The 22,374-nt window shown below is 41.9% G+C and overlaps 1 protein-coding gene across 3 annotated transcripts in view; it reads right to left on the bottom strand.

Moving 5' to 3' along the window:
* LOC128734252 (protein suppressor 2 of zeste-like) overlaps positions 1-22,374 on the bottom strand; it is a 106,425-nt gene that overhangs the window by 13,665 nt on the left and 70,386 nt on the right. For all 3 annotated transcript variants that reach the window (XM_053828330.1, XM_053828331.1, XM_053828332.1), the window contains exons 3-5: positions 5,457-5,553; positions 4,923-5,111; positions 4,603-4,846 (exon numbers count right to left, since the gene is read on the bottom strand). In XM_053828330.1, coding sequence (XP_053684305.1) covers positions 4,603-4,846; positions 4,923-5,111; positions 5,457-5,553 — 530 coding nt within the window. The remainder of the gene's footprint in view (positions 1-4,602; positions 4,847-4,922; positions 5,112-5,456; positions 5,554-22,374) is intronic.

The raw sequence follows: 22,374 nt of genomic DNA, 5'->3' as shown, positions 1-22,374 counted from the left end.
GAAGTATCTCGCGAAGGAGGATGTGGTCTTTTGGTCATATCTGATCCAGGGATCGAAACGGTTACACTTTTTCTAAACATTTACTAGCATGCAATGCCATGTCATACTCTTAACCAATACCATCGCTCTGTACTGTTTCTGTCTCGACAGTCCCTATCTCTTGTAAGTGTCGAGCTAGCCCGAATACGTATAAGATAATAAGCGAACATTTTCGTACGTCAGCTGACCATTCATTCGAAATGCCGTGTAGAAATAACATGCAATTTCCGATTTTTGCTTACAGTTGTAGTTGGAATAGTATGGAGAAGCGATAGAGAATAAGGTGTATTGGGGACCTCCTTATTTAAAACCGTGTTGTTTGGGGAAAAGCAGTATGTTTGGTTTACGAGCGCAACAACAAAAGAGAATACAGAAAAGTGTCTAAAAGGCTGGTGACATTTTCTCCCCGATACCGAAAAGTGTACGACACGTAAAACAAAAGATGTTTTCGTTGTTCTTGCATTTCTTTTCGGTGCTTGTGTACCAGTAACATGTCGCTAGACTGGTAGCAAGAAAAAATGGCAAATGTGTTCAAATTTTTGTCACCAACCAGTACAGTTTACGTCCCTGATCTGACCTCGACCCGTCATGCTAAGAAATCACTGGAGGAGAAGGACCGACCGAAGCTAAACGTTGTACCGAAGACCAACTCTCACAACGTACTCCAACTGCGACCGGTAGAATTTTTGACGTAGGACTACGTCTTACGGCAAGTTTTGAGATAGGGTGTCATTCCAAACAATCGAAAAATGCGAGCGTCACGAAAAATGATAGGTTTTCAGCGCTAATAGCTCAGCGGTTTCACGATCGATTTTCAATATTCTTACACCAATTGATCGAAAAATCTTCTAAGAATTGGCCCAAATGAAGAAAAGTATGGATTCTTGATGTTGAACTATTGAAAAATTGAAAATAATGAACCTATGTTTTACCAGAATTCTTCTTCGTGATTGGTTGTTGGAAATGACGTCATCAAAGTAGAAACGCGTTTTCACGCTTCGGCTTATAATTCAGTTAATTTTCAATAGATTTCAAAGATATTTACACCAATTGATCGGAAAATCGATTTGAAAATATTGAAAATACAGAAAACTATTGATTTTCAATGCACGTCATTGAAAAATTGAATTATTTTCATATTTTTGCCTTCCCTCGTCAGTGCTATGCTATGCTATGGATTAAGCTTCCTTATGATAATATTTAATTTACGCCATACAGAATCCGATCGAAAATTGTTGAGCAGATGCTGAGCGTGTGTTAGAGCTGGAGCACTCGTTTCGCTGCCGTGAAGGAATATCTGGCTGCTGAAGTTCCGGAATTGGCAGGAAATATGCTGCGCGCGACAACGAAACGATCAGAATTATCGTCACTTGCAGCTGGCCATCCGCAACAACGAAGAGTTGAACAAATTGCTGTCCGGTGTCACCACTGCTCAGAGAAGTGTCTTTCCGAACATCCAAGCTGTTTTGTTGCTGCCCAAGAAGACGGAAAAGAAGGCTTATAAATTTCCAACATATCACGTCGACAAAATGTTCTTTTAAGAACGAAACATAATGTTCAGGAAGAATTGAGGAATTTTCGCTCACTGATTTTAATTCTATTTAATTCGATTGATTCTAATTGTTCGCTTCTTATCAGATAAATTTAACCTCTCGCGCTTCTGTTCGCTTGTTGCTGCTGGTTGAGTTGGACGTTTCGGAAGGTACCAAAGCAGCCAACAAATATTCCAGCTCCAAGTAAATGTATTCGGTCAAGCGTCAGCCATGCAAAGCCATTCAAAGAACGGTTTTCGGTAATTGATAAAACCTAGGAAACTTGGAGCTTAAGGCTTTTCACTCGGGTTTCTTTAGCAACACAAATTTATCCATCACCAATGCTACAGTAATAATACGTAGCGTAATTTTTCTTTGGCAGCAAAAGGCGAACGGCTCACTGGTAACTTTGCTCTTTTGTTCAGACTGAAATTGAAATGCTCTATTTTATTTAACGTAGATGATAGAATGAAGGACCATGAAAAATAGGTGTGGTCGATTCTTGTCGCTTGCTCTGGTACATAATACGTGGTAAGCCGGCGAACAGCATTATTCAAACCAAACGCTAGCTGAGCTACAGCCAACATCGTTTGCCAGAGCAAACGAAAGTCAACTCGTGCACGTTTGCAGTTCCCGGTCGGCTACCGAGGCTGGAGCACTCATTTCGCTGCCGTAATGGCATATCAGAACTTCAGGATTTGGCAGGAAATATGCTGCTCGCCACAACACAACGACCAGAAGCATCCCACGTCACTTGCAGCTGGCCACTTGGAGTGGTATTTCATCGTGCCTCAGGACCATACACGAACGGCTTCGTCGATCGTATAGCTGCTGAGGCTTTCCGGTTGATCCGTTGCAATAAGTTGTGCCTGGGTTGCGGTTATCGGTATTCTAATTTACCAAACAGAGAATTACGTTAAGTGCGTTAGTGCAAGCTTATTGCAAGCTGGAGTTATGATACTCAAACAATCGGTCTTTTTAAGGATCACACAACGATTGAAAAGTTTATTATATTTTCTTGCCCAGTTAATACCATCATAATAACACAGGCAACGAGGGAAAAGTTGAACTTTTCGCCGTTGCGGAAGACCAACAAATGGCGGGAATAAGTTTTCGGGTCACGGGCGACATTTTCTGCCACTTCCAAAAAGTCTGCAACTTGTAAATGCTTTATTATAAGTGTTCTTCTTTTGTAAACTGCAGAAAAGTTTTGCGCAAATTTTTCAGCTTTTTGAAAACTCGCGCGTGCCGTTTACCGATTACCAGAGGAAAAGTACTATTCAACGTAGAAACAGATCATGAAAATTTATTTACTGTTAGGTTTAGTGTGACTTTAATTCGTGTTAATAAAATGGATTCAATCAATTCATGGAAATAACTCCGAAATCGGTTGAAGATTGAACGTATACAATGTTACCACTAGGATAATCGTTGCGTATGTAGGTTGTATTCATGAAGAATCGTGTTATTACATCCTACTATCGCTACAAAGAGACTTACGTAGTCCTACGTCACCTATGCGGTCGTGTCTTGTGCACAACCCCTCAGATTTTTTTTGGGTAAACCTCATACGGAGAATCTAGTCCAATAATTTCGTGAACAAAATGGTGAAACTGCTGATCGCTGAGGTCACGAAAGAGCTGAGGAACATGCCGATATCCATCTTTTCATCGACCATGACTTCCGGTGACGGTTCCGGTCAATTGTCGTAAGATCACTCGGCAGGGCGTTGAAGCAAAGAAAGTTTAATTAATGTAGGATGTAAAGAAAATTTGTTCCTTCGAGGTTTTTTTATTGCCATCCAAAATTAGTCCATTTTTTAATGCATACGTTGTCCAAAATAAGTTGAGAGAACCAACCACCAAATGGTTGGTTACCCTACCAGCACGGTTGTTACAAAGTAGTTACGGTAACCGAATTATGACTAATTTCAGTCGTAATTCGGTTGCTTCAACTAAATGGACCTAAAGTGTGCTGCTTGGGTAGACCAAATGGAGCAGCTACCTCTATGGAAACGTGGTCATTGATTGAAGAAGACCTGAAAGCGTTCGAACGGTGGATGCTAAGAACCATCTTTGGTTGTTTGCAGGAAAACGATGTATGGAGACAAAGGAACAAGTAAGAACTCGCGTGTCTTTACGATGAACCTTGTATTCAGAAGGTGGTTAAAGCTTGACCAGATACGATGAACAGACTACAACCGACTGCTATAACTCTGCTGAATATTGGTTGTATATGTTGGTAGAATGCCGGATCGGTTGGAACGAAGAAGGACGCAGTGAGATCGGTGGCAAGAACAAGCGGAATAAAATTTGGCGAGCACTGGGTGTCCGCAAAGCTCCACACTAGAGAGCATGGACTGGACCAAGTTAGATGTGAGAATTACGTTAAGCAGACCCTGTTATGACAAGTTAGTTCATTATTTACTTATAAAGAGAGCAAAAAATACATATTAAACTATCCCATATAATACATTCGATTTTATGAGGCAATAATTTCACTTTTTATCTTAAAGTAATATCAAGATCTATCGGAGTCGAACAGTATCGTCAGCTTCTGTCAGATTTTGAAACCATTTGCGAATGGCTTTCGATGCCTGCCACAACTCTGCTGAACATTCGATTTCACTATCTTGAAAATTAATTTAGATAAAGAAGGTTTATTGACTAGACTCGCACAGGGTTAACTTTTTCCGTTAAAATTTATGTTCAATCATAAGTAATTATTTTGTTTTTAATAATTTTCAAGTGCTAGCACTATCATTTCCAGCAAAAATGATAATCTATTCTCTGCTCATAAAAATGTTTGTCACAGTTTTGCTAACGGTTATGAATTACACTTATCAATATATGTTTAGATTTGCAATTATTATTTTATATCATTCATGATAATTGTTCAGTATCTCGTAATAAACATTTCTGCCATAAACGCACCCATTAAAATATAATTGCAGTCAAATAGAAAAAGAAAACTAAAGCGGAACTTCCATTTACTGGAGCTCGCTTGCAGAACGTTATTAAAGCACACTCACCCGCTTGTAATCGTAGCAGTACGCAACGTCCATTAATGTGAATTCGTGCGGCAGAATTTCATCTTCATAGATGATATCCATCTGGATCCTCTCGTTGCCCAGTTGCAGTCCGTTTTTGGTCAGGATGAATTTGTACAGATGGTGAATGGTGACCGCTGCCGGACAGTGCAAATAGGTGACGGGAAGCGTAGTTGACTTCGGATCGTAATCGGCTATCGAGTCATGATGGTACTGCAGCGATAGGCTGTTAGACACGGAGAGAGTAAAAATGCAATTAAAATGTTGGCTCAACCCAGCATAGAACTGGCTAAGCTTAATACCTAATCAGTTCATCCGGTGAGAAAAAGTTCTGATCGTCCATAAAGTTGGGCTCCAGGGCTTTACCACGGCTAGCAGTAGACAAGTCATCTTGGCATTGGTCGGCATAGAATTTAGCCACTCTTTGGTTTTCCGACTTGTACAGCCCCGGAACCAGTTTGTACACCAGCGATTTCAGTATCCGATCCGGCCTGGAAAGCAAGAACAGCACATTGCAAGATATGAATTAAAATTTTGCCGCGCCAACGGCAACGAAAATGGAGAACAGCAAGAAATTGAATATTAATTTTGAAGTGCTCAAATATTCATCATTTTGACAGTCGCTAAAAAGTTAACTCGCTGTTCCCCTTCCGTCACCAAATGAGAGGATGCGGGAATGACACTGCTGGTGGACGACAGCGCAGCGGCAGGGCACGAGGACGACAACGACGACGGTGAGTTCGGTACATATTTCAACTCGAGCACTGCCGCAGGCGTCAAGCGTTTCCCGTTCCCTCATTGGCAATTTGCAGTGAAAAGTCAAGTGTTGGAATTACCTTAAATTAGCCACCGTGATGGTTTTGTTGTTGTACGATTTGCATTTGGGGCAGAATTTATTGCTTTCCAAATATCGCACAATGCAGGACCGGCAAACTGCGGAAGAAAATACGAAGAGAAAAGAAAACATTAAAAAATCTGAATGAAAATGGGTGTGCGGCGAGAGAAAGAGAAAATGTACGGAAAAATGGCATAAAATTTGCATATGGTACCTACGCTGTGATACATCACGCAAACCAGGCCCCGAAAAATGGGCGAGTGAAAACTACATAAATGGCGACAAAAAAAAAGGATGATGGAATGAGGCTTGGTTTCACCCAGGCCACTAACTGTTTTGCGGAAAGGGAAAAACGGAATGACGGAGAGGGATGAATGAACAAAAACTTTTGTCCAGGCTTTGCCTGATATGCAGCTAGATCCAACTAGGCACTGGATCAAACTTAAGATAAAATGAACACACTTTTTAAATTTGTTATCTGGGACCTGACGAAAAGTGGTTAATTTTGTTTTAGACAAAATATTGGTTTGAAATTAAATATCTCAATCGGGTAAAAAATACTAAATTCTACTGGCCACTTCTAAGACCGGCCAGGACCGAAACTGCATCCCAGAATCTTTTCATTCTAAACCCAACGACACACAAGTTGTGATGTTATACCTAGCTTGAAAATCAATTTCATCACAGCAACTTGTGCTGGCTAGCAAGTTTCCACTTCCTTTTTATTCTTGCCGACTTGCTGAGTTTCTTTTGAACACTGCACTGGCGATTCAAATTGCGTTTGTTAAATTTATTGTTGACTTAATCCTGAATTTATGCTACTTGTCCTTGGCAGCTTTGCTAATATGGTCAGCAGCGTGAATGCAGGCAGACGCGGGTTGAACCATTTCCGCTGGGTCCGGTCCACCGTTGAATGGTAGCGAGGCCAGTCAGGCCACAGCAGCAGCCAATACAAAATCGGACAGTAACGGATGGATGGAACGGGCTGCGAAATGTTTATTTATGGCATTATTTGAAGCCGGTTGCTGTTAGGTTTTTTTTTTGCCATCATTATGGAGAGGATGAATGGAAAACCAACAGAACCAGAAAACGTAAAGTAAACAGACACAAGACGTGGCAGTGTATAGAGTCTAATTTTTATACCAGGTGACGTAATGGGGTACTCATAAATCTTAATTTTATTGCTTCTAGCTCAACAGCACCTTAAGTGGGTCCATAAAATAATTTGAGACCCGTTTTGTTTCTTTTATTTCACAATTGCAACAGTCTGCTGATTTGCTATTGTTTTTGATATATGTGAATGGGAAGCAGAAAGATTTATATTTGGAATTTAACTTTCCTCTTCCGTTGTACAGGATGTTTGAATTAATATTGCAAAACAGCGTGGTTTTTCATCATGTTGGCGATATTTTTGCTGTGAAAAATGTTTATTTAATTAAAAGAGTTGAGATTTTTTTGATTTTCATTGGGTGAAATTAGGTTGAACGGGCGGCCAAGATGCGCAGTGCTACACGTCAGAACGTGGAAAGACACAAACAGAAGAAGATGCAGCGAAACCAAATCTTTCGGGAGAAAAAGCGCAACCTGGAAGAGCAGGAATACGCAGAGTTGGAGCGGCTGCATCGTTCTCAGGAAACGCGGAAGTTCTACCAGAAACTGAACGGATCCCGCAAAGTCTTTGTGCCGCGAGCCGAAATGTGTCGGGATAAGACTGGCAGTATTCTGACGGACGATCGTGAGGTGACGGATAGGTGAAAGCAGCACTTCGACGAACACCTGAATGGCGCCCAGGCGGAAAACCATGATAGCGGGGAAAGCAATTTCGATGGTGCAGCAAACGGGAAAGAGGTGCCAGCCCCAACCATAGGCGAAGTTAAGGAGGCCATCATGCAGCTAAAGAACAACAAGTCAGCTGGAAAAGATGTTATCGGAGCGGAGCTTATTAAAATGGGACCAGAAAAGCTGGCCGTTTGTCTGCACCGATTAATTGTTAGAATTTGGGATACGGAACAGCTACTGGAGGAGTGGAAAGATGGGGTTATCTGCCCGATCTACAAAAAGGGCGACAAGTTGGACTGTGAGAACTATCGAGCGATCTCCGTTCTCAATGCCGCTTATAAAGTGCAGTCCCAAATCATTTTCCGCCGACTATCACCAATTGCGAATAGATTTGTGGGAACTTATCAAGCCGGCTTCGTCGAAGGTCGGTCTACAGCAGATCAAATATTTACACTGCGGCAAATCCTCCAAAAGGGCCGTGAATACAGAGTACCCACGCATATGATACCATCGACTGGAAAGAGCTATGGAAAATCATCGACGAGAAGAGCTTCCCCAGGAAGCTCATCTAACTGATTAAATCTACGATGGATGGTACACAGTGCTGTGTTCGGATTTCGGGTGGATTGTGAAGTTCATTCGAATCACACAGAGGGCTTCGTCAAGGTAATGGTCTTTCATGCCTGCTGTTCAACATAGCGCTACAAGGTGTTATAACCCGAGCGGATATCAACAGGCGGGCACGATATTCAACAAATCTAGTCAATTCCCAGACTAAAGCGCGAAGCAGAAAAGATTGGGTTAAAGATAAATACGTCTAAAACAAAGTACTTGCTGGCCAGCGAAACCGAGGCCGAACGACACCGCTTGGGCAGTAGTATATTGATCGACGGCGATTAGTTTGAGGTAGTCGATGAATTTGTCTACCTTGGCTCACTGGTAACGGCGGACAATGATACCAGCCGTGAGATTCGGAGGCGTATTATCAGCGGAAGTCGTGCTTACTATGGGCTCCACAAGCAATTGCGGTCGAGCAGACTAAGTCCCCGTACAAAGTGCACCCTGTACAAGACGCTTATTAGACCGGTTGTTCTCTACGGGCATGAAACAAGGACAATGCTCGAGGAGGACCTGCGAGTGCTCGGAGTCTTCGAACGACGAGTGCTAAGAACGATCTTCAGCGGCGTACAGGAGAACGGAGTATGGAGGCGGAGGATGAACCATGAACTCGCACAGCTCTATGGCGAACCCGGTATCCAGAAGGTGGCTAAAGCTGGACGGATGCGATGGGCAGGGCATGTTGCAAGAATGCCTGACAACTACCCTGCAAAGATGGTGTTCGCCTCAAATCCGGTAGGAACAAGACGACCAGGAGCGCAGCGAGCAAGATGGTTAGACCAGGTGGAGCGAGATCTGGCGGAGAGTACTCGGTGTCCGAGGGTGTCCGAGGAATTGGAGAGCGGTAGCCCTCAACCGAGTTACATGAAGAAATTTTGTTCAACAGGCTTTGTCTTAGGACGGCAAGCCACCTAACCCATTTGCCCAATTTTCAAAAAGGGACATCGAATGGAGTGTAGAAACTATCGAGGAATTACATTGCTCAATTCTGCCTACAAGGTGCTTTCCCGTATCCTGTGCAGCAGACTGAGACCGTTAGCGGAGTCCTTCGTCGGCGAGTACCAAGCTGATTTTCGTGAGGGACGCACCACGACGGATCAGATGTTTACCCTGCGTCAGTTGCTAGACAAGTTCCGGGATTACAACTTGCAGACACACCATCTGTTTGTGGACTTTAAAGCGGCGTATGATTCAGTTAAACGAAATGAGCTGTGGCAGATAATGCTAGAACATGATTTTCCGACGAAACTAGTTACGCTGATTCGTGCGACGCTGAACGGATCCAAATCATGCGTTAGAATAGCGGGTGAGACCTCAGCTGCTTTCGTGACGTTGGATGGACTGAAGCAAGGGGATGCACTCTCTAACCTGCTATTCAACATTGCCTTGGAAGGTGCATTACGAAGGGCAAACGTGGAAAGGAATGGAACTATCGTCACGAAATCTCACATGCTTCTTAGATTTGCGGATGACGTCGATATCATCGGAATCAACCGTAGAGCAGTGGAAGAGGGGCCTTTTAAAGGGAAGCTGCGAGATTGGGACTTACCATTAATACCGCCAAAACGAAGTACATGGTTGCTGGTAGGGAACGTGGGAGCTCAAGTGGTGTTGGTGCCGAGGTTGAGTTAGATGGGGAACGATATGAAGTAGTGGAGGAATTTATATATCTTGGTACACTCGTGACATGTGACAACGATGTAAACCGCGAAGTGAAACGACGAGTTGCAGCCACGAATCGGGCTTTCTACGGATTACGTAGCCAGCTGAAGTCCCGTAGTTTGCAAATTCGCACAAAACTGGCGCTCTACAGAACACTAATCCTCCCGATGGCCCTTTACGGACACGAATCATGGACGCCAAAGGAAGCTGATCGGCGAGTGCTTGGGGTTTTTGAGCGTAAAATTCTGCGATCTATACTTGGTGGCAGGTGGCAGCCCAGGACCGACGGTACTGGAGGACCATAATTCGTTCGGCGGTAACGGTATCGGTAACGAACCGTTGCCACTAAAGTAAGTAAGTTCCATGTTCGTACCTCGAAGCAAACTGGGTGGTTAAACGCATCGTATTGAAAACTAAGTGGAAGAACTGAGCAAATTGCGAACATGCACCTTCTCTTTTGAAGTAGGACTACGTCTTACGGCAAGGTTTGCGATGGGGTGTCATTTCAAAAAATCAAAAAATGCGAGGTTTCCATATCGATTTTAAATATTTTTGAGCGAATCGATCGGAAAATCTTCTACGCATCAATCCCAATAAAGAAACCTATTGATTTCAAAGCACGAACTATTGATGAATTGGAAATAATGAAGCATTGTCCAACTGGAAATTCTTGCTTCGTGGTTGGTTGCATAAGACGCCATCATAGTTTTAGCGTATGTTTTAGAAATCCCAAAACTTTTTTTCTGAAAACGTGGTAGTCAAATTCACAAGTCCCAGGTGTGAGAGGCAAAAGCGTGCTCACATATATGTAATTGGTTGATTCGCTAATTATTTACAGTGCTAGAAAAATGGTTGCTTATCATTATTACATATTTTTGGGTTGAACCGACTACCGGTTGAAAGCCCCATTAAAATAGTAAATAAATAAATAGAGTAAGGAGGGGTAAAAGTGCGATTCAATGATTTATCGGTGCAAATTCCGAGTAAATTACCTACATTGGCATGGATGGGTGACTACTTTGACAGCTTGAATCTAACGTAAACTTTGGTTGCTTAAGAATCATAGTTGCTGAGTTATGTGCAAATGTTATTTTAGGGCGGTTTTGATGTATTTTTTCGTTATACTGCAAATACGATATCAACAGGAGGATATTACTTGTTGAAAATTTGTAGCACATCACTCACATATATGTTTTGGAAATACGGTGAAATGAATTTACATTGCGATTCATGGACGAGGCAAAAATGTATAGCTAATTATATACAGCTTTTGGCACTATATTGAGATTGCTGACAGCTACCGTACGCACACTATGCCGCGTATACGTACACGCGATTTGTTGCTGCTGCTGTTGGTTTTTCCATGACGGTTTTCAAACTGGGGGAAAACAAATTACCAACACAACCGCAAATTAGCAAGCTCTATTACAGATACTAGAAATGGAAGATCTTCAGAAAACTGTGTGCTCTACAGATGTTGGCCGAAGGAAAACAATGTTTTTGCGCTGATGAAACAAAAAACAAACGTTTGGAAAGGTTTCGGTCTAACGCTGGCTGCAATACACCAGCGCAAAATAGGAAAGATGCAAATTGAGAATATTCCTTACCGAAACATAACGCAGATTGAAGATAATATGGTTTTGTTAGCTACTGTTATGCTAATTTCATGGATTCGAGCTTCGCACTTTTGCCCCGCGGTATTCGCACTTTTGCCCCGTTAGTGGGGTAAAAGTGCGAATCTGCACTTGATCAGAAGAAAGAAGAATTTATTTTGCAAAACACTATTACCGCAGATGATTTATAGTTGATTGTAAAGACATTGAGCTGCTACATCAATATAAAATATATTATGTTGTTGTCCTTCTTTATACCTCACGAAAATTGATGGCAACTTCAAACATCGCACTTATGCCCTGCCGTGCTCTATTACATATTTGTATTGGCAATTTGATTGAACCAAATTTGTTTCAAATATTTCCAAAAGCCCGACCCGCATGTTTTCCCTTGCGAACATCTGCTTCCCATTTATTTTCAGCATTCCAAAACAAACACCGAACCGTCACTCTCCGGGAAAACAACACCATATCCCACGAGCGGAAACCTCTGTCAAAACTAATCAACGGAAATGTGTGATAATCATCAAGCGTATTAATCTTCGGTTTCGTTCTGTTCGCCATTCAGAACATTCCGGGCGGCGGGTCTTCTTTCGATGGCAAGCGATACAAACGGTTTCGAACTCCTTCAGTTCAGTCAATGCTGCTGCGGCCACAACAGGAGAACAACACAGCGAAAGGAATCACTCAAAAGACACTCACCCGGCAAGAATCAGTGTTTCCCATTCAGAAGGTGTTCGAATGCGTCATTCTGGAGCTATCGGAGGAAGGGCAACCATGATGAAAGGGTTTTACCGATTCAAATCGCCTAACTATTATCGAGCTCTGCCGATAAAAGAGATGAACTATGAAATTCTTTGATGGTTCTTATACTTTATATTTTCTTATATTTTAGATTCTACTTTGGAGTGCTTTATGTTAGTCAGTTATATAAAGATAGTATCTCAGATTAGAAAATAACCTCGTAGTGTGCCTTTAAGGTAACTCCGCTCTTACAAGTCAATTAGGTACTGTAAGTACTGTGCTGTGTAGTGGTTAGTTTAAACCTTTCGTCAAATTTTGAAGGCGCTTTGCTTTTTAAGCAACAACTTTTCACTGAGTAGCCTTGAACGGTCAATGAAAGATAACTTAAATCTTCATTTTAATGATAGCTGGTAATAAACATAAATTTCGCATTACTTCGTTGATTCAATGTAATGTCATTGTTCTGCGTTGATTCAAAAGAACAAATTTATTATTTCGTTATTTTGGCAAGGCCTAAATTTGCGAGCCATACCTACGGTAATGATGGTGCGAACGACTTACGCATTCTGCAGCTCTCGAGTTTATTACTCAAAAGGAGTGTTTGCGAGCCCAAAATCGTGCTTTTGTATTCTAAAACTCGCCATATCATTGCCGCGGCGTTCACTATGAAGGGAAAAGCCTCTTTCTCCTCTCCATTCAAAATAAACCGAAAAGCAATCATCCAGCGCAAGAAAACACAGAAAAAAAGAATGAGAAGCCCATTTCTCACGCTTTGGCTGCCTTCTTCCGAGGCAGTTTTTTTCCTTCTTTGCTCTGTAAATTTTAATTAAACATGAACAGAGAGGAAAACTTTTTCCCGAGCGCCACACGAATGTCAAGCCCATTCAGCGACGGCACTAACGGTCGTTTTATGACGGCTTTTATCGACAGACAGAAAGTCCAAAAGTAAAACGTGCCCGTGCATGGAAAGTCGGCACCAGAATCTACAAGAATTGCAATAAACACTTTGAATCATTCTCGACCTGGTCGATAAAAATATACTTTATTACGACAGTAACCTGTTGCGTGTACAATGCTTTTTTGTGCTTTTGCGCAAGTCACCCTAAATCTTGTGCAATTCCTGTTATTTGACTTATAGCACTCGAAATCCAGCAGATGGGGAAAGGAGTAGCGAATCTACCTTCCTTTCATAGTGCGTTCTTCTTCGCCGGGACTTGTTTATTTTGGAAGAGCTCAATTCGGAAGCTTGAAATGCGTTTCTCCATTCCTTCTCTCTTCTCGTTAACTTCACCGCAGGTTTTCTGATGGTAGGTAGGTACTTTCGTTCGGTAGAGTCGTATTTAAATCTTCCATCGCGCTTTGTATGTTACTGGTCATAAATTTGTATAAATTAGATTTAAGCACGGTAGCTTGATTAATTAATTACGCGAACGAGGCGTTCAACTTTTCGACGACCGGTTTTGGGTGGTCAGCATGTCTTTATGGATCGGTTGAAATTTGTATTCAGAAGATCGCTTGTTTGCTCGCGTTTATTTGCACCCATTTGTCAAGGGGCCATTGTTTACTCAACCGTCGTGGCCGGCCGCGATTCGATCGGTTTTCTTTTGTCCTGTGATTAGTGTTCATTCTCTACACTGGCGTTAGAATAGAGTGAAACAAAAGCAGCTCTACCGTACCGAATAATAATACACACTTCGAACAAATTTCATATTCGTGTTACGAGTGCTCGTATTCATTTCGTAGAACCCATATTATTCAGTGCATCTTACTGCATAATAATTAAAATACCTTTGTTTTGAAGATAACAGTTGAATGTGACCTGGCAAAATTGATAGAAATCTGTCGAATATAAATTCATAAAGTCTGACTAAACTACATCAGGACGTCCCTCGTGCGTTACCGGCACGCTTTTTGTGGTAGGAACTGAAACCACTTGACATAATTTTGTTTACATGTTTATGAAAAACAGCTGGCGCAAGCTTCGTCAAAATATTCCACCACGTTTTGAGCAGTACAGAATGGAACTTGTATGACGTAAGCAAATCTTGCACAAACACCTGTAAAATCCAGATTGGTCTGGATCAAAGATGGCCAAAGTGCTAAAAATGCCAAAATCCACAGCGAGTAATGTTTTAAGGGGTTATAAGGAAAGCCTAGATGTGGAAAGGCGGCATAGAACTTTCAAGAAAACCGGAACTGGGAATTGAGAGCTGTGGAGGAAGGTACTCAGGTGCGTTAAGTCTAATCCTGGCAATAGTTTTCTTTTTATTTAATTTCAGGTTCGTATTCTACTAAGACGCTACAAAAACTTCAGTCAACATGGTCATTGGTGGTCCCCAGCGAATAAAGTCACGAGGGTTTCCCGTGCAAACCGAACCGAAAACCAAATTGACCACATTTGTATCAACCGAAAGTGGAGATGGAGACTTTTTGATGTATGTACGCAACAAGCGCAACGCTGATATTGTATCCAACCATCATCTTATTATCGCTGAGATACGTTTACGCGCAGCACATGTCCAAAGACGGGAGCAGAAAGTTGAGTGACGTTACGTCTGCCGATTGGAGAATTCCGAGGTGAAAAGGGCTTTAGTTGAACAACGTGAATCCCGAGCCTCGGAGTTACCACCTGTTGGAACCGTCGTAGAGCGATGGACCGGCATCAAGAACGCCTTGATCACAACCTGTGACGAAAATCTCGGCAAAGTGCGCAGCGCGCGGAGGGAATGAATTTCATATGAAACCTGCTGTACGACCGACGAGCAAAGGGAAGCGAAAGTTGGCATTGAGCGAACGCGAGCCAGAGCGGATAAGACTGCTACCCGTCTGGAGAGGGCGGTTGAACTTGTAGGCGAGACAAGAGGGTCTGAACTAACTCTCAAGTCGAAGAAGGAGAAAACGCCTACTAGGACTAAGACGCTGCTAACTCCTTTAAGTATCAGGTGTCAGAGATCAGCAAAACCAGAAGCGCTTGTCGCCTATAGTTCGTCAAATTAATCACGTCAACTCTGATGCGCTATCACTGGATGAAACTGAGCGCCAGGAATAGATTGTATTTCAGCCGTGACGCTCAAAGCTGACCCATTTTAGTGAGGTCAGATGATGTATCAACTATTCAGCAATATATGGGAAACCGTTATTTTTCCAGTCGATTGGAAGCAGGGCATATTGGTCAAGGTCCCTAAAATAGGAGACCTAACTGAATGCGGTAATTGAAATGGCATCACGTTGCTCTTAAAGTATTCCGTAAGGTATGACTCAATCGGATCCAGGAGAACATCGATACTACACTCGGGCGACAGCAAGCTGGATTCCGTGCAAGCCGACCATGTGTAGACCATCTCACAACGCTCCGCATTATATTGCAGCAAATCAACGGATTCCAGAATTCTCTTCTGCTGGTGTTTGTTGACTTCGTAAAAGCGTTTGACCGACTGAACCACGAAAATATCTGGTACTTAGGTACAGAGGAGTTCCAGACAAACTAGTCCATCTCATCGAAGCCTACCGCGAGGCTTTCTTGTTCTTATTCTAGCTGTGTGAGACACAGCTATTATTGAGCCCTGTCATCACTGCTGTTTCTCATCATTATGGATGAAATACTAGCTATTGACAGTCGACTAGATCGTGGATTACTTTGGAATCCTCTTGTTGCATCCCGGTATTTATAATATAATAGATGATTTGCCTGGATTGTGTAATGTGTTGTTTCCACAATATTTAGGTAGTTGCCGGTAGCGTGTAAGGCACAAACAAAGTGTCGGCGTTGGTTGGCAGTTCGTGTAAACGGGGTAGCCCGTTAGTCAGTCGTAGAGATGGTGAACGGCAGGATTACAGAGACCATAGATATATCTATAGTCCTTCTCAAATAAGCAAATAAACAGATAAACAAATAGGAGAGAGGGCCATGGCCAACGTATATTAAAATTGAGTGGGAAAATCTGTGACCATACCATGTAAAGTATACACAGAAGTCGCTTTTTACGCGGTTTGTTTTTTACACGACTATTTCTACGCGAATTTCGGAAATTACGCGTTTTTTTTTTACACGATTTTCGGAATTTACGCGGATGTGCTCAAAACGTCTATTTTTTCGCGTAATGTTAAAATCCACAAAGTTTTTTTACGCGAAATTTTGGTTTTTTACGCGAATTCAAGGCCAATATTTCGTAAATATTAAAAAGTTGGATAGGTAGAATATAATAACCATTGATATCCGGAAGGTAAGGTTCATAAACGTCCAATACCAATGACAAGATATGGTGAATACTGGAACGATTATGCCTGCCCTAACCAAAGATTTTGGAACAATTATTATTTTATACTTTGGGTCGTCACGTTTCAAAACGTAGAGCGGTTTTGTTACAGGTTATAAATTAGATTTAACGAATTTCAATATAACATACAAGAATAATCAGTCGACTATACTAGCAATGTAAATAATCTATAAATGACCTGAAATAATATATATTGAATTATTCTTTTTACACATGGGGAGGATGTGGCATCCTGGTATTTATAGTATATTCGATGACTTGCCTGGAATATGTAATGTGTAGTTTACATAATATTTAGGTAGTTGCCGGTAGAATGTAACGCACAAAGAAAGCGTCGGAGTTAGTTCACAGTTCCTGCGTAAACGAGGTATTTCGTCAGTCAGTTGTAGAGATGGCGAACGGTAGGATGTTATTCACTAACACTGGAGTTATCCACTAACACTGGAGTACCACAATAGATCTAAATGGTGGTCGCAGTGGTCTTGTATGCCAGAAGGGCATTGGGTTAAAAGGCCACTGCGACAGTCTTAATGATCGTCTTTTGTGGCAGGCCCCGTTTGCTGTACACAGTTTACGGATCACTCATACCCATTGATGGAGTTCCTTCCTGAGAAGTTGTGCCTTGATAATGCAAGAGCTCCGCAATAGCAGAGCAGATGCACTGAACTTTCAGGTTCAGAGTTACAAAAGCGGCAGGTGTCGGATGATACCTTGCCGATATTATTTAAATGATAAAGAGCGGGGCTGTGTCCTGTTAGGAGTCCCGTGATCGTGTGTAGTTCACTACGAGTTAAATGGAGTAGTTTTTTAGCTACTGCAGGGTTTGGGTAGATAAACTGTTTAGCTTGTCTACAACCCTGTGTTTGATTCCAACGGGATACTATTTCTAGCTTTTCCCATGTCATCAATTCGCCTTTTACGGCGGATGTGGAGGTGCCCAGAAACGGTTCAGGACCAATAAATTGATGAGCTGATGCTTGTCTTGCCAGGTTGGCAGCAAATTCATTGCCCTCGATTCCGCAGCGACCGGGCACCCAAAGTAATAAAACTTTGTTTTGGCGGGAGAGTTCCCTCAATGCTGTGCTGCACTCCCAAACTAATTTGGACACGCATTTGGCGGACTTGAGAGCCAGTAGTGCTGCTTGGCTGTCCGTGAAGATACCGATTTTCGCATGCCTATACTTTCGTTGCAAGCATATTGTTGCACATATGTATATCGCATATACTTCTGCTTGAAAAACGGTGGGCCACTTTCCTAATGAGATAGTTTCCCTGATGCCGGGTCCGTAGACTCCGGAGCCTGTGCAGGCCCCCATTTTTGAACCATCTGGAAAAAACAGGTAGTTCCAGATGGAAGATCTGGCCCTCCATTATTCCACATTGAGCGATTTGTTTCAATCACCTCATATGGAACGTCCATATTGGGCCTGGCTTCCATGCAGTCAGAGACTGAAGTTACTAAGGGTGTCAGATTGAATTCCCGAAGTATGCGAAGATGACCGATTTGGTCACCTTCGAGTATGGTTTTACTCTTTTGCAACCGTAGTGCGCCGAGCTCTGCTTCCTTCTTCACATGATGCAAAGGCAGTAAGCACAGCATTGCCTCCATGGCTGCAGTAGGTGTTGTACCCATGGCACTGGTAACTGTGAGAAAGGCCAGGCGCTGAACTTTGTTTAGTTTGGCTTGGGCTGTCACCTCATTCACGACTGCAGCGTAGGTTATCCTAGGCCGTGCAATAGTAGTATATGACCAGAAGGCTAGTTGAGGTTTCAATCCCCAGGTTTTGCCAAACAGTGACCTGCATGCCCAGATTGCCGAAGTTGCTTTCTTAACAGCCGTGGTCGCAGTGGTCTAGTCTCCTATAAACAAAAAAAAAACACTGGAGCAGCTAAAAGACCTTGATATAGCCGATGACATAGTCAAGCCCACACAACGCCGACCACACTTCCACATAGGTGGAAGTGGATCAGATACACCTCGAAGAGAGGAGCGCACGAGTTCTGCAGAGAAGCACTTGACAGGAATTTGCAATCACAATCAAGAGGAGGTAGACCCCGAGGTTCATAGAGGCACAACTTAGCGACACACGGACTGTTGTTGTTATAGAAGTAAGTAATTCCCGGAAAAAATAACCATAACATGAAGATAAGGATTACTGTAACAATAGGATACAAAATACGATAAAAACAATAAATTTTACTGGCAGAAAAGATAACCATACCATCAAGCTTATTGGAGCCTACCATAACTTCTACGGTTTTGAGAGATTCTACCATAAAAATGACGGAAAAAAACTTAACCATAAAAAAATCTATTTCTTCGCGAGCAAAAATTTTCAATAACAGTAAATGTTATCGTCCTTTTATGGTAATTTTTTTAAAGGAAAAAACAAAATATAATGAAAAAAGAAAGAACAGGAAGGAAACAAAAAAAAATTAAAAATCTAATTTTTTAACACATTTACAATAAATTAGTCAACAGTAAAAACTGTTGTAGACGCATTGTTTCTACTAAAAAATTTGCTGTCAATTTTTGTTCAGCAAGTATTCAGCAAGTATTAAGTAAGTAAGCAATAAGTAAGTAAGTAAGTAATTTGTATTTCCTTCAACCTTGAGCTCCTGGTTATGCGAAAAATGGATCGAAAATAGTCTGAAGAGCACTGACAATAGAAAATGAAACTAAAATTGGCCCAAAAAAATAAAACAAAAAGGATCTCTATAGCACAATTGTAGAAACACCAAGATCAATTGAAGGAACACCAGCACAACTGTTGGTACAATCTAGTTGAACTGGAAAATTTACTTTTTCTTTAAAAAGTTACGTCTTGCTTGGTGGAAACTATAAAATTTCCAAAACATTTCTGTTATGCTTGAGTCCCTACGGAACGCTACAGAGCGACAGAGGTCTCTTCCATAAATCACACTAGCAAAATACAACCAATTTGTGGATGAAGCACTTTGCGTCGCATACACTGTCATTATTCTCCAAGAGACATGTTTCATGACATGACTCTATTGCGGCGCAACCACCGAGAAACGTGATTCTTTCCTAAACTTTTGAATTTGAAGCATAAACAAAAGAGGGAAAAAACCAGCCAACGCTACGCTAGACCTTGCCTTTGCAGTCGTACCGAGACAGACGGACCAAGAAACGCGCGGCCGGGAAGCAATGTTATGGAGAGCAAACAAAAACTTTTTATGTTCTGTGCCTTCCAAGCATAAGACATTTTTTTCCTCTCATTGATATTCACCCCTCGCCGTCAGGAACCATCACCGGCTGGCCGCTGCCGTTGCTTGGCAAGTCGCAATTGAACCCCGACTCGCTGTGCTTACGGCCAACGAAGCGCGCAAGGGGTACTTGTGAGTATCGACGGCGTGGTACGCGGTGACCGCGGAAATCTAGAGCGAATGGGCCTCTGTCTATTGCCTGTGCGCTTCCTAGTGCGATAGGCACCGCATTGTGGGCTAAATGAATGGCTTAGTGTCAAAGATTGCAGATAAGCATTGAAAGTTTTTTTTAAATTGACTCTAAAACTGATAGTTTCTTATTGTTTTTTTTTCAAATAGAAAGAAAAAAGTAATTTTGTCCAGCTATGACACTGCTTGTCCTAGTGTGCCGCGTCCCCTCTAACATTGCCTAATTTTTCCGGTAATTCAAAAGTAGATAGGCTCAAGGTGTCCGTCATAGATAACGCTACGATACTAACTATTTCGATTAGGACCTTTGTTGTGCTCTACTATTTCCTTGAAACCTATAATACAGTGAACATTGCAAGCAACTCGATTTGTTTCTTTTGTGACTCAATCACTGAACGACACCAGTGAATTGTTCACGAATCCCAAGACGATTTTTATGTTAATTTCCGAACAACTTTAGGTTTTATGCTCGACTTCCTCATGTCATTAATACAAATTTTATATTCTATTAGATGCATACTTCAAGTGAAGTTCTGTTTCATAGGAAACACTGTTTGTGCGTCTAAAAAAATATAAAAAATACAACTCTGTTTCGTTGCTGTGATTGATTTTGCACCATCTGCAGCATAAAATCATCCGGAAATTTAAACATTACACTGTTACATTACAGGCTGTCTGCTCACAGTTCCGCACTGATGTCAGCAGTATTAGCGAAAAGGTTAATAAATTTCACCGCTTCAACAACCCGTGTACGGTTGAACCCTTTCTCAGTTGCAGCCCTCCGACCGAAATGATCTCCTTCCTCGCCACCTTAATCTGGACCATTCCTTCTTACAAGCATGTTGAGATGAAATATAGCCGCAATTGGAGCAGCAAAGCATCGTTCACTTCATACGAGGCATGGTCCGATCTGTGCTGCACAACACAGGAAGGCAACGAGAAAATAGGTGCTCGAAAGCCTAGATCTCCAATCTATGCAGCAAAGCGTAGCGCTCACTATTCCCCTCATGGCATTTGCTATCTGATGGTGTACTGAACTTTTCTCTTCGTCACTTCCCCACGCTACCGTGGTCGATTTCCGAGTCTACTTGTGCTCCTCTATCTACGAATTCGTACGACCAGGAGTGTGTATTCATTTTATTAAATCAAAGCCAATAATTTTTTATTTCTCATCGGGGATTTTGGATGGCTGGCTGGCTGTCGATTGCTCTCATGGAACGAGTGGCGGGCTGTATCGTACCGATTCCGGCCGGCATTGGTCTGCAGCCCACGTTTGTATCTTCCGGCGCGAAGGAAAAAGATTTGTTGATGTAATAAAGAATTGGATTTGATTAGAACGGACGGTCGGGTATCGATTTCGGAGTTGGGTTGGGGGGTCATTTTATATTGCAGCGTTGAAAATTGCGGTGAACATGACACTGCTTAAGAAGATTGCTATAAATAGTGGGGATTTGTCGGTGTTAATCCGTTTTTGGTGATATTTTTTGGAGTGTTAATGTTTTATAGTTGATGGAGGATTGATTTAGTTCGAAACGGGAGAAGAAATGTAACAGCGATGCTTTCGTTGTATGGAGAATAATTAGTTGTGTCTTTGTCTTTAAAAGGGATGAAAAAACTTACTGCCAGAAAGAGCCTTGGAGTTGAGGATTCAACTTGGGTCTTAGATTGAAATTTTAAACAAAGGTATAAGTTATGGTCGAACGTAAACATCATTAAAAAACTTCGAGATCTCCTTTTCGAGCTTATTCACCCCAATCCAATCAAATCCAATCCAATCCAATCCAATCCAATCCAATCCAATCCAATCCAATCCAATCCAATCCAATCCAATCCAATCCAATTAAATCCAATCCAATCCAATCCAATCCAATCCAATCCAATCCAATCCAATCCAATCCAATCCAATCCAATCCAATCCAATCCAATCCAATCCAATCCAATCTAATCCAATCCAATCCAATCCAATCCAATCCAATCCAATCCAATCCAATCCAATCCAATCCAATCCAATCCAATCCAATCCAATCCAATCCAATCCAATCCAATCCAATCCAATCCAATCCAATCCAATCCAATCCAATCCAATCCAATCCAATCCAATCCAATCCAATCCAATCCAATCCAATCCAATCCAATCCAATCCAATCCAATCCAATCCAATCCAATCCAATCCAATCCAATCCAATCCAATCCAATCCAATCCAATCCAATCCAATCCAATCCAATCCAATCCAATCCAATCCAATCCAATCCAATCCAATCCAATCCAATCCAATCCAATCCAATCCAATCCAATCCAATCCAATCCAATCCAATCCAATCCAATCCAATCCAATCCAATCCAATCCAATCCAATCCAATCCAATCCAATCCAATCCAATCCAATCCAATCCAATCCAATCCAATCCAATCCAATCCAATCCAATCCAATCCAATCCAATCCAATCCAATCCAATCCAATCCAATCCAATCCAATCCAATCCAATCCAATCCAATCCAATCCAATCCAATCCAATCCAATCCAATCCAATCCAATCCAATCCAATCCAATCCAATCCAATCCAATCCAATCCAATCCAATCCAATCCAATCCAATCCAATCCAATCCAATCCAATCCAATCCAATCCAATCCAATCCAATCCAATCCAATCCAATCCAATCCAATCCAATCCAATCCAATCCAATCCAATCCAATCCAATCCAATCCAATCCAATCCAATCCAATCCAATCCAATCCAATCCAATCCAATCCAATCCAATCCAATCCAATCCAATCCAATCCAATCCAATCCAATCCAATCCAATCCA

Source organism: Sabethes cyaneus, chromosome 2 (assembly GCF_943734655.1).
Source record: "Sabethes cyaneus chromosome 2, idSabCyanKW18_F2, whole genome shotgun sequence".
In the NCBI taxonomy this organism is placed as follows: Eukaryota; Metazoa; Arthropoda; class Insecta; order Diptera; family Culicidae; genus Sabethes; species Sabethes cyaneus.
This window is presented reverse-complemented; position numbering and strand designations above follow the sequence as displayed.